This window comes from Ctenocephalides felis, unplaced genomic scaffold (genome assembly GCF_003426905.1).
Source record: "Ctenocephalides felis isolate EL2017-DRISC unplaced genomic scaffold, ASM342690v1 CF-g0.4_SCAFFOLD_01604, whole genome shotgun sequence".
NCBI classification, from domain to species: Eukaryota; Metazoa; Arthropoda; class Insecta; order Siphonaptera; family Pulicidae; genus Ctenocephalides; species Ctenocephalides felis.
In genome coordinates, this window is record NW_020537758.1 from 13,987,830 (window position 1) to 14,001,525 (window position 13,696).

At 27.9% G+C, this 13,696-nt stretch overlaps 1 protein-coding gene and 2 non-coding genes across 3 annotated transcripts; 2 read left to right on the top strand and 1 right to left on the bottom strand.

The window, feature by feature from the left end:
* Positions 1 to 2,006: 2,006 nt before the first annotated feature.
* Trnah-gug lies at positions 2,007 to 2,078 on the top strand. The gene has a single exon. It is a non-coding gene; the product is annotated as a tRNA-His (tRNA).
* Positions 2,079 to 4,185: 2,107 nt separating this feature from the next.
* Positions 4,186 to 4,257, bottom strand: Trnah-gug. The gene has a single exon. It is a non-coding gene; the product is annotated as a tRNA-His (tRNA).
* Positions 4,258 to 7,213: 2,956 nt separating this feature from the next.
* LOC113372851 (epoxide hydrolase 4-like) lies at positions 7,214 to 13,095 on the top strand (the record flags this gene model as incomplete). Its single annotated transcript, XM_026613187.1, is given in 6 exon segments — positions 7,214 to 7,498; positions 9,364 to 9,462; positions 10,926 to 11,246; positions 11,314 to 11,548; positions 11,609 to 11,761; positions 12,563 to 13,095. Coding segments are annotated over 6 exon segments (1,185 nt in total). The 3' UTR covers positions 12,727 to 13,095.
* Between the last annotated feature and the right edge of the window lie 601 nt (positions 13,096 to 13,696).

Consider the following 13,696-nt stretch of genomic DNA (forward strand, 5'->3'; position numbering starts at 1 on the left):
TTTTCATGTTCGTAGTCGTATCAATACAAAACAATAACGTTTGCAATTAGATCAAAATAATAAACACAAACAAATGTGCTAACAACACAAAACAGTTTATCAAAGACAATGCCAAAGCGTTTGTACAACTGCGCTAATTAAGTAAAATAAATATCAGTCTTTCACATTTAGATCATTAGAAAATTTAATTCAAATTTTATTTTAACTCAAATCAAAATAACGTGCGCATCAATCACTGACAACTGTCCTAAAGTTCAACTTGGATAGATAAACGAAATACATGATATAATTTAAGATACTTGCAAATCATTACTGATAAATGAATAGGGCTGAAAACAAAGCTTTAATATAAAACTCGACTAAGAAATAAAGTTGCATCGTTGAAAATTTTCAACTGACTGAATTAATTTAACCAATTGCCAAATGACGTTCTGCAATTTAAATGTGATTTAATAAATGAGACGAGGTCGTTGGAGCAATCTAATAATGCCAGATAATTTGCAGTGTGAATTCAATAGATATATATTTATAAAATGATCAAATAGATTGTTTTATGTAGTGTTGCATTTTTTATTAGATATTATTTTATTGAAAGTACTTAAATATTCTAAAAAAATAATAAAATATTTAATGCATAGGGACAAAATTGAAAGTTTAAGAATGGAAACTCAATAATCTCAATACAAGTAGGCTGAAATATTATTATATCCACATCTGTTAATGGAGAAAATAAACGTTGTGTAATCACATTTCATATATTTGTGATTTTATTTATTCCTTAAAAAACAAAGACATAACGCTTTTATTATAAAAGTAAGTAAGTTTCATTATAAAAGTAATTATAAAATTATAAATGAATCTAAGATATTTTGTAGTGGAGAAAAAAAATTAAAATAGTGGGGTGTATGGCATCGTGCCTTAAGACAAATTGCTGGAACTTCCCGTACCGTAACGAAATGTTCGAGGAATACTGAATGTTTTCAAATAGATTATTATTAATATTGTAACTTTGTCTAATATTTATAAGAATTATATAAACTGAATTGTAAATTTGAAACCATTTATATTAGAACTATAGTCAGAATTAAAAATAAAATCTGAATTATTTTCGATATACAAAAAAATTTCTTTTGAAAAAAAAAAGTTGAAACAGAATTTTTTTTCCAGAATCAATTATTTTGTTAAGACAAGCAGAAAGTTCTTTGAATCCTTCAAATCGGACGCATAGTTCTCTCAAAAACTGCCATTTTTTACACATTTAGCTCCGTACCTTCGAAATGCCTGAGCCTGCCTTTCGATATTCTCGTATTAATCCCAAAACCGTTTAAAGCAATTTCATTGCACATTTATTATTAACGAATATTAATTATTCATTTGATGAGTTTTGTTTCAAAACACTTATATTCATCTGTAATTACATACTCGTATAATACCTGGTATAAATTATCGTTAGGTACAACTGTAAAACAAGTATAAATTTCACATAATGTTCAATATATAGGCAAACGTTTGAAATCGATTGACCCAAATATGAACTATTATCTATTTGATACAATTATGTAATAATTATTTGAATTGAAAAAGATTAAAAAAATTCGTATTGAAACAACAAAAAAAAAAATACAATATATTCTCTATATAATAATATAGCCGATTCGCGTTGAGTAAATAAATAAAATTTTAATCAAAATATTAATAAATTAAATCATTTTCATGTGATAATTAAAATTTGATGAATTATTAAACACATATGTTCATTAAATTCAACAGTATGCTCAGCACTCGAGAAGCACATACGCAAATAGGGTCATTCTGACTAATGTGTGTATAAGCCATGACAAATTCTATTGAACATTATGAATGTCATTCTTGCTTTTATTATTTATATTGTTTTATATAAACATATATTATACGTACGGTTACTTTTAGAATTTGTTTTCAAGTGATAGAAATATATTATATCGGTAAATGCGTAACTTTCTACGAATTGTATCAAGTCTCCGGTAGCCGTGATCGTCTAGTGGTTAGGACCCCACGTTGTGGCCGTGGTAACCCAGGTTCGAATCCTGGTCACGGCAATGTCGTTACATTGTCACGGCGGAGATATATTTTTCTATATTTTTTTCAAAAATTATATATTTTTTTTATAGATTGTTAATTATTTGATAACATTGTTAGCTATTTCATTATGTATATTTTAATATCAACTTAACAAGGTGATAACATTGTAATTTTTTTCATCATGCATATACTTGTGTGTGTCTATTGGTTAGGTAATTTTGATATTAAAATATATGCATAAAATCTTGAAAAACATATATCAAATGAAACAAGAAATTATTTTATAGAATCTTTATTCATCCATACGTTTGGATGTACAATTTAATGCTATTATCACTGGATCTATATTTTGTATAGTAATTAGAAATAGTAATAGTTTAAATAATATTTTAGTGATTTAGAATAGTTATAGTTTGAAATACTATTTTCTTTTTAATCTGTAATGAGCAAACAACCGTTTGTATGTCCTAAAGTCGTTCAGACTATGAACTTTGTCGCCATGAAGTTTTCAGAAAAAAAATTGTTCACAGAGAAACTGCCTGACCGGTCTCTCTTAAAAACTATCTATGAACTTTTTTTTAAATTTTCCTATTCGGTTCAGAATTTTTAACGAATATGTGGACTAAATAATTTGCACTTTTCTGCTGATTTTTATGTCCTAAAGTTGTTTGGACTATGAACTTTGTCGCATTGTTAAGTTTTCAGAAAGTAAAATATTTACAGAGAAACTGCCTGACCAGTCTTTCTTAAAAACTATCTATGAATTTTCTTTAAATTTTTCTATTCTGTCCAGAATTTTTTACGAAAATGTGGACGAAATAATTTGCACTAATCTGTTGATTTTAAAAAGTCACGCAAAACAAGTCAAGTTCATATATAGTTTCATCAAATGACTTTCAAATTTTTAAAATGGGTTCATCCGTTTTTTAGAAAACTTCGACAAAAAGTCAAATGCCAGCTCAACTACACACATAGATCTTAAAACACTTTATACTTTATCCAACTTTTGGTATAAAATGAATCAAAATGACTTGAAATATCGAGATCTGACATACTGATCAAATTATTACATTATCTTTTGTTAAATTAAAAAGTCATATCAAGTTTCGTCGAATAGATTTCAAATTTTTAAAATTGCTTTTGCTGTTTTTTGAGAAATCTTCGTCAAAAGATACTTTATACAATTTTAGTATAAAATGCTTCAGAATGACTTAAAATATCGAGATTAGCAAGTCGTATTTTTTGGCCCAAATATTACATTATCCTTTGTTAAATTAAAAAGATAAAAATCTTTTCAGAATCTTATGCTATCATAATTGATTTTGAACATTCAAGAATCACAATATTATATTAAAACAAAGTTAGCGCATACATGTCTCATAAAACTTTTGAGTAATTATACGATTATACTGATTATATTGTGAAAATAATGTGCTATTTTTAGGAGAATTTATATATATTTTCGACATATCCAAGGCAAGGTCTTCATATTTATTAATAATTTGTATTGACACAGATTTTCTTCATATGTGCCGAATATATCTGCCTTCTGACATGATATTTTCACACATTGTTTTCACATTTACTAATAACAACTCAAATTATAATGGCCTTTAGACTTAGTCTTAGATTAGGTCTAATATAATATTATCATAATAATTGTTAAACTGAGAAGATCTCATTGGAGCTCTTCTTAGGCATTGCTCTTAAATATTGTCATTTTAGCTCATAGGAATCTTTATGTATTTCTGATTGCTAAATAAAACGAGTTAAAAAAAATTATAAAATAATATAATAAAATAACGCAATAATAAAATTATATAGACTCGTGAAAATGGCCTTCAAAACTCCTTGTTCAGGTTTTTTTATTGAATCAAATAAAATGGATTTTAATAACACCTGCTTCTAATAAATTGTTTTGACATTTAACTTAATACAGAATTTATAACTAGTTGTAAGACGAGATGGCAAGATGATTGAGTACTTCTTTCTATGATTTTATTATAGTTAACAGCGTATGCTTACCAAAAAATTAATAAGTCTTAAAACCATATAAATAAATATGAGTTTTCTATTTTCAAAATTTAAAAAAAATACATCTCCGCCGTGACAATGTAACGACATTGCCGTGACCAGGATTCGAACCTGGGTTACCACGGCCACAACGTGGGGTCCTAACCACTAGACGATCACGGCTACCGGAGACTTGGAATAAACTTTCCCTACAATGCAGCTAAATGAATGCCCGCATTTTGTTGAATAAGAAGTCGGTGTGCACTGTCGGTTGTTCACTCATTGACAACTCATATAAAAATACTCATTGTCAGATTGTATGACTCTCATCAAAAATATGAAATAAATAGATATCTATTCTAAATGTTTGTGTTTATGACACAGCCCTACAATGCGTTTACGACCATTGGTGCTCAAACATCCCACAAAAAAATTTCACCACTTCTTAATTTACTTGGTCAGATGGTATGGCATAAATTTTCATTTAATAGGTTTATTGTTAATAGAGTAAAACAAACTAACAACTAGTGGGGCGCATGGAATCGTGCCTTAAGACAAATTGCTGGAACTTCTCGTGCCAAACATTATTATTTTTTTAAAAACGATTCACATTTTTTAAAAAAAAATTACTTCGAAGAAATTAGATTTTTGAGAAACTATAAATTTGACAAAAAATTACTTTTTTTTTGAAAAAAAAAATGTTTTCTTTATTTTGACATATTTTGGAAATTCTGAACTTTTTTTCAAAGCAATCGTACTGCTTTAACTGCATAGAGACAAAATGTCAAAGCGCGTAAACGCCGCGTCGGCGGCTAACGGATAAACATTGGTACGGAACCCAATAGTGAATGTGAAAATTTATACTTATTGTTAAAATCTCTATAAAATATCTGATAATTTGATGTGCATATGTCTAATGATCATTTTTGACCGCCAAATGGCATTTTTTTTTACTTTTTTTACTAGATCTCCAAAGCCGCTAGACCTTCATCAAAATTTGATCAGTTCTTCATCTTGTTAATACAAGTAAAACGTTTTTTAAATTATTCAAATCGGACGCTCCGTTCTTTTAAAAACTGAGTCACGGTTCGCACTTTTTGCCCCATATCTTCGGAACGGCTAGACCTGCCTTCGCCAGAAACTAATCAGCACGTCTCCTTATCAATACGAATCGAATGTTCTTTTAATTATTCAAATCGCTTCATCCGTGTTCCCGATATCGTCGACAAAAATTTGTATCCAAACACACACACATACACGCACACACACACAAATACACATACTAATTAACAATATTGATAGTTTCGCCTTATTAATTTTTTTAATTTTATAAATAAAAAAATTATTATATAGAAACATAATGTTGATCAGTAGAAGCGTTTGAGAAACAATTATTCAAGGGTTTGCAAATTTAATATAATTTTGCATTTTATAATCACAACACATATATGTGTACTTGCTTCTAATTTATTATAATTTCTTTTAGTATTTTTTTAGAATTCACTAAATGCATTAATCATAATTTTACAATTGCATCAGTCACTGCCATATGATACAATAATTATATTATTGTCATCATTCATGTTTATGTGTTTAATGACAATGAATATGGAATTTGAACTTCTAATTGTTGGTTAACAGGATTCATAATTATTATTAAGAAAAACATGCATATTATTCGAAGAAAACCTCTGCTCCAGGTTTACTGATAAAGTCTGAGAACTTTGATCTATACCAGTCATATCGGGGAAAAGATAACAGGGGCGTCACAGAATTTTTTTGGCAACGATTTATGTGCTCTAAAAAAGTTGAAAAATGCTCTTACACATTTAAAATTTAAATGTAAAAAATGCTATTATTTAAAAGTAAAATTTGAAAAATAAATCAGAGATGTGATTACTTTATGGGATTTATGAAAATTTGTGGTTCAGCCATGCACTAAATAATTTGCCTCTAAATTTAGCCATTTAAAGTAATATTGATGCCTTGTTTCATACTAAATAAATAAATTTATATTATTTTTTTTATATTTTTAACATTAAAAAAACAACAAACATCACTAGATAAAATACTGATTAAAATCTTGTGCACATTGAGAAGAATATCCCAATTTTAAATAAAATGAAATGAAATAATTTATATGCCAGTACATCGTTTCAAACGGTTATTATAACGTAAATATTTTTTGACTGTTCATCGCTTCTTATACAGGTTTCAAAATCTTATGTAATAAATATATTCAATATTACTTTTTAGCCACAAAATTCCATAAATCATTTAAGCAATTTAGCCAATTCTTCAATAAAATTAATATTTCTTGCATCTCCAATCTTTAGTTACATTTCACGCAAAAAATAATTGCTCTTTATCATATTAGCAGATTTATATTTTAATGAAAATTATTTAGCAAGATGTCGACTGAAAAAAAAAACTTAAAAATAACAATTGAAAGAACTATTAAAAATGTGAGAAATATTATTAAAAATAATGTCTATTTTACGAAAATAGTATAAAATTAATAAATTAAAAATAGCCGCACTGGTCTTTCTAATCTACGCCTGGTTGGCTCTGACCTTGTATTTGAGTCAGGCCAGATTGGGTTTAATCTTTGATTATTTAGTTTCATAGTCTGCCGCTTTCACAGCAATGGACTTATGATACTACTGATTAAAAATATTATTCCATTTTAACATTCGGTATCCACATTTCCCCTGTATATATCACAATTGATATTTTAATTTAATCAACGGCCATAGACAGCCGGCAAGTCGCTGACTGAAAATGTATTACGTGAGAAAACATGTGCTTAAAAGTGGTTTAATATCTAGGATAAAATGAAAAAAGTGAGTGGATTCATCAGAATTGTGACAGTGGAATCGTATATGTATATCCTTTATTTTTAGAAGTATTTGGTGATAATTGACTGAAGTGATAATTTGTAAATAAGAGTGCAATGTAATTAGTAAGAGGCATTCAATATGCATCGTGGTAGTAGTGCGTACTTTAAATAGTATATAGTGTATTATTTATTAAATAAACTATATAATAACATTCGTTATTCGTATATTCATTCAATTTTAGTGAACTCATTTGATAATTTTATTTCAATTTTAAATATAAAATTCTAAGTAAATGTTAGTATGCTTACGTGATAAATTAATTATCCGCCACAAATTCTTGTTTTCGTTCCAAGTTTATTTATTATCTCGAAATGACTGAAGTGAAAAAAGTGCTTGTGATTCTGTCACCATGGAGACAAATGGGGATATATTTTGCTGCCGTTTTATTAGGATTTTGGCTTTGTATAAAAAGATTAACACAATGTCTTTGGACGCCTTCGAAAGCACCGGCGGAAGCAAGAGACTCGCCGCCTTCTTGTCTGGTTGAAACCAATGGTGGACGACATTCATATGTAAAATTGAAGGTAAAATTTCCATTTTTTTTAAATTCCAAACTCTTTATAACATTAATTAAATTGTTACACAATTATTTTAGTTACTAGCCAAAGTAATTTGCGCGATTTTTAAAAATTAATCCTTATTACAAGTTTATTGATGACATAACGGCTTAGGATTTATTTTCATTTAGTAAACATGAGTCTGGACCGCCTAGGAAATGATTTTGTGTAATGAACGGTTTTATGTACCATTTTAATTTAAATTAAAGACTGATAAAATATTTATAAATATTAATATTCAATTAGTATTAAAAATAAAACAAAAGTATCTTCAGCCGGACTACAAATTACAGAATAGTGGCAACATTTTCAAGAAGTTCGTAATCTTCACAATTTAATAAAGCATGTACAAATTTAAAAATATATATTGTGTGAAAATTACAAATTTTATTTTCATGTATTTCCTACAATTTGTGAATATTGTAAATATATTTGTATCATGTATTTCTTGAATATTATAAATATTCAAAAATTTACCTTTGAATTTAGATTTATGGATAAGTATGCAATTAAAAGTACAAAGCTCAAAATGTTATATTACAAAATATCTTAATTATTTAAGATTCGTATAATAAAAATATTATTGTTTTGATAATTAGTTGTGAAATATAACACTTGTGCATAATTTTCAATAATATATGTAGCTGATTATATGAATATGAAAAAGTAATCAATTAATAGCTATATTTAAATTAAAATATTATTTATGCGATATTCAGATGTGAAAAATATTTTTATATACAAAAAATATATAGATTGGCTTCAGCAAATACATTTCGAAATTATTTTCTGCGATAAAAATTTCTGTTTATATTTGATTATTCAAATCTGTACAAATCATACGATTCAATTTATGCTAATTAGAAATGTAATACTTTTACATGTTCTTTAATTTTATTTTGCGAGATACAAGTATATTTTTTTGTTATTTAGGAAGTAATAATGATTTTTAACAAAATATTTTATTTTTGGTTTACTATAGTAAATGTGTACATATCAGACCATTGTCTCATATGTACATATTTACTATAGTAAACCAAAAATAAAATATTTGGTTAAAAATCATTATTACTTCCTAAATAACAAAAAAATATACATGTATCTTGCAGAATGCTAGTTCTTGAAAATAGATAAAAAAAAAAAATAATAGTATAAAAAATTAATTGAATTTTTTTATTTGCAATAGATTTTAAATATTATTGTTAAAATCACTTTTCTTATAACAATACTTAAAGTTATTGCACCGTCTGCAAATTAATTTGCCGATAATGTTGTTAAGTTCTAAATTGCGCACAGATCAAAACATATGATGAAATATCCATATGTGACCTCTTAGATCATCGCTTTTCTGTATTATAATTATAAACGAATTATTTTAATAAATAAAAGTATATAATCTTTAATGTCGTACGATGTATTTTGTATGACATGACGCAAGTGTTAATAAAAGAAATGAGCTAAGATAACTGCATGTGCATGTGCACAATATTAATTAATGTTGCTAAGATCAGTTACATTGGCTTTTATTAATTATATTTATTTTTAATAACATATATAAAGGTATTATTTTTATAACGTGATATGCTTAATTTTTTGTAAGATAAAAATATTAGCAAAGCACATGCCAATGGTAATTGTTATTTTTTAATAAAAAAAACATGATAATACTCTATGTATGTTGTAAGAATCGCGAGAAGTATAATACAGCTTTAACATTACTATTTCTTCTATTTTTTTAAATTTGATCTATTGCCGCAGATATTTAGCAATAAATAACATTTATCAGTAATTGAGAATAAAATTGAATTAAATTTAGTTTTAAATTAATTTAGGGCACTAAACTGCACTATGTGGAAATTGGTTCCAAGGATAAGCCATTGTTGCTCCTGTTGCACGGTTTTCCCGATTGCTGGATTGGATGGAGACATCAGGTAATCTAACATTTTTAAAATTCACAATGAACGTTATTATTAAAACAATAATATTTACACACTTCAAACTATTCCATACTGTTATTTGTTTATTAGTATAAAGATATACCGTTTGTATTATGAATAATTTTTACTTAGTTTTATCAATGTTTTCAAAAACAGTTACTTCTAAACAGAGCTTTACTGATAATAATTATATAAACACTATGTATATTGTACACACGACTTTGAAAGGAGCTGTATCCAGTTATAAATTTGTTAAATAACTGCTTGAAACGACTTCAATATTACAATTAAATATAGTTATAACAAGCAGTAATTATAATGCACATACCAGTGTGACGAGTGTTTACGTTCCTCAATGAATACGACAAATTCGTAGAAATTATTTGTTACCAGTATAGTAATAAGAAAATAATAGCCTTGAGGAATGCCACGGTCTGTTTTGCTAAAATTTCAAAACTATTTTATAAATTAACATTCATCAGATTTTTGTTAAAATAAGATAAATTATTCATATATTATATTTATTAACTTCGCGTAGGGTAAGTTATTGTAATGGGCCGAAAATCGAAATTGAAAATTTTTACATTTCTCGACGTTTTGAAGATTTCTGAACATTTTGGCATACCTCAGAAAAAATGAATGTGTGTGTGCATGTATGTATGGAAACAAATTTCCAGTCACGTTTTCGGGCGCACGGATCAACCAATTTGAATGGATAAAAAAACATTCGATTCCTATTGATAGGGAGATGTGCTGATTAGTTTTTGGCAAAGGCAGGTCCAGCAGTTACGGAGATAAAGAGCAAAGAGTGCAGAAAATAGAAATCGAGTTTTTGTGAGAACGGAGCATCCGATGTGAATGATCTAAAAAACATTCAATTAGTAATGATTGGGAGAAGTGTTTATCAGTTTTTGACAAAGGCAGGCCCAGCCATTTCGAAGATACGAAACTAAATGTGTAAAAAATGTCAGTTTTTGAGAGAACTAAGCGTCCGATTCAAATGTTTCATGAACTTTCTACTTGTCTTAACAAAATAATTGATATTGGAAAAAAATTTTTGTTTCAACTTTTTTTTTAAAAAAAACTTTTTTGTATATCGAAAATAATTCAGATATTATTTTTAATTCTGACTAAAGTTCTAACATACTTTAAACAAATAATTTCAACTTTGCAATTCAGTTTATATAATTCTTATAAATATTAGCGATGTTACAATATTTATTTATAATAATCTATTTGAAAACATTCAAAATTCCTCGAACATTTCGTTACGGTACGGGAAGTTCCAGCAATTTGCCTTAAGGCACGATGCCATACACCCCACTAGTTTAATTTTCCATGGTACCTACTCCTGATTTATAGAACAAATATTGGAAGCATCAATTCTGGTTTATTTGACTTCTTCAGAAAAGCCTTGTATGAGTATAAATATTTACACTTAGATATTTTTTATTCAGATTCCAGAACTATCCCAGCATTTCCGCGTCATTGCCCTAGATCTCAAAGGCTTTGGCGACTCAGACAAGCCGGTCTGGAGGCATTGTTATCGCCCAACGCGCATTTTGGGCGAATTGGACGCCTTGGTGTCAGCCCTGGGCGCTAGATCCTGCACCATCGTAGGGCACGACCTAGGCGCCCATTTGGGATGGTTTTTAGTGCATGCTTATCCAGATTTAGTCGATAAGTTTGTCGCTATTTCAGCACCACATCCAAATTTACACTGGGACACTATACCTAGTGGACCAGTGTTTGATGGAAATTGGTTGAAAGTGGTTCAGGTAATAAAACCAATAATCTATTAAATTGGTTTGTTCCTCCTCAATTCCACAATATAAATTATTTCAGTTACCAATGTTGGCGGAACGCGATGCAATGCGTTGTGATTTGCAAATCCTAGAACGTTGTTATGCACACTTAATGTCTGGTGATAGTAAAGAAAAAAATTTACTTGAAGCTTACAAGTATGTATTCAGTCGTAGTTCAGATTGGGCTGGACCCTTAAATTACTTCAGGAATTTACCGTATTATCGAATACGAGATGATGTTTCTACTGTACAAGCTCCTGTTCTTCTTATCACTGGTATGCGAATTTTTTTTATAGACATTACCTTGAATTCATTTTTATTATTATATATTTTAGGCAATCGTGATCAATTTTGCCGACTGGAATCTGTGGTTCAAAGTTCAGATTGGTGTGACAATTCTTTGGTGAAAATAGTAGAAGGCGCTGGTCATTGGCCTCACCAAGAATTTCCTGATGCCTTCAATCGGTTACTGATGCCATTTTTAGTTCGTAAGTATATTTTTTGCAATAACATTGAAAAAAGTTCATTTGAAGAATACGGTTCTGTTTTTGCTGATATTATTAATAATGATATAATGGCAAGAGATTGGAAAATAACTCGTTTTTCTTGCTTACATAAAGTGCGCTGCAATAAATATTTGTCAGGTTTTAAATAATAAATATTGAAAAAAAAAGAATTATGACTAGTCTTTGTGCTAGTCATTAAATATATTTACACATTAAGAAGAGCAAGGTCTAACCGGTGTAACCTAAGGTCTAAAAGTTAAGATCTGAAATGTTGACTCTGGATAATGTAACATCCGATGGTGTAAAATACTTTGTTCTTGTATATATTTTAGACACTAATCACATTAATTTTTTAAAGTAATTTCAGTAAATTGCGCATTGGAGTCCTATATCTATGTAAATGCGTCTTTTGTAGGTTATCGGTACGATGATTGATCGTATAAAACTGCATTCTAAAAGTATTATGGTATTATGTATGACTCGATCTAGATTGATAATTACTTATGAAATGATATTTACATTGCAAATTGTAGTAAACACTTTTTTACGACGAAACAGTCCGTCGCTTTTAAATCTGTAAATATTTATTTCAATACACTTTTTCCCTTATTTTCTTAATACTCGATAATTTAGAGGATTACTTGTGTGAAGGGAAAATATCAAATTGAAATGTAAAATTGTCATGGTCAAGTTTAGTTTCCTTTAATACTGAAGTTGAATAATGTTTTGTATATATTAATGATGTGAATTTATCATAAACTTCATGTTATACTATTTTATTAGGTCAAAGATCAAATGTGCCAGTACCAGAAAAAACTGCATCAAAAGGCCTCATGGTACGAATGTTAGGAGCCGTAAGCCAAACCGTAAAATATGGAGGATCCGTTATTGATACGGTTCAGAAAAAAACAAATGGAGCCGTAGGTGTACTACATCAGTTAACCTGATAAATCCATTATAAGATGAATCTTTTATTTAAATGATATTTTCAACTTTAAATGTCTTAAAAAAAGACTATCAACTTGCCTAAATTGCAATGAACTAAGGTAACAAAACCCTTGGAGCTCATAGGCATATGAAGTGAGAAAGTGAACTACGGTGATAATTGTGTATAACAAGTATGGATTTAAATTTAACAGCACTAAAATAACATGCTAATATTTAAAGTAAATAACAAACAATAAAAATTCAAATCAACGACACTGAAGCATGTAATAGCTTGTTTGTTAAAAATTCAGTGTTTTTTTAAATAAGCCCAAAATTGCTCGTGAATAAATCTTCTCAATAAGAATGTTTATTCAAAAAAGATGACTGAACTAACCAAAAATTTGTTATTGCACCGCTTATAAACTCATAAATTCATTAGAATCTAATGAAATAAAAAAGTGTGTTCAATTAAGTATCGTAAATATGGTGATTTTTAACCTTGAAGTTATATCAAAAAATATCTTAAAAAAGAATGTCTTCCGTATTGTAATTGGACTATTTTTATATGTTGAAATAAGTTACTAAGTAATTTAAGTTTGTTATATATTTTTAGGGCAAAAATAGTTAAAATAAAATTTGTGATTTTAATGTATAGAATTTTAAATAACTATTCAATAATTCCATATTTGTTCCAGCAAATAAATAACTAAAATTTTTATCCATGATTCAGAACAATTTTTTTGCCAAATTTATTTATAATATTATTAGTTAAGTAAAATAAAAAAATTTGCTATAAAATATTGAATAAGTTAATATGTGATTTTTAAACCTCAATTTTACTTATCATTACAATAACAAAAAAAGTTCTTGTGCAAATATTTTATAGGATATTGAATTTTTCATAGGGCCACTAACTTGTCTAGTCGTCAATGATATTAATTAGGTTAAAATGAACTACAATTTGTATTTGGTATTTGAACTGAGAAATAT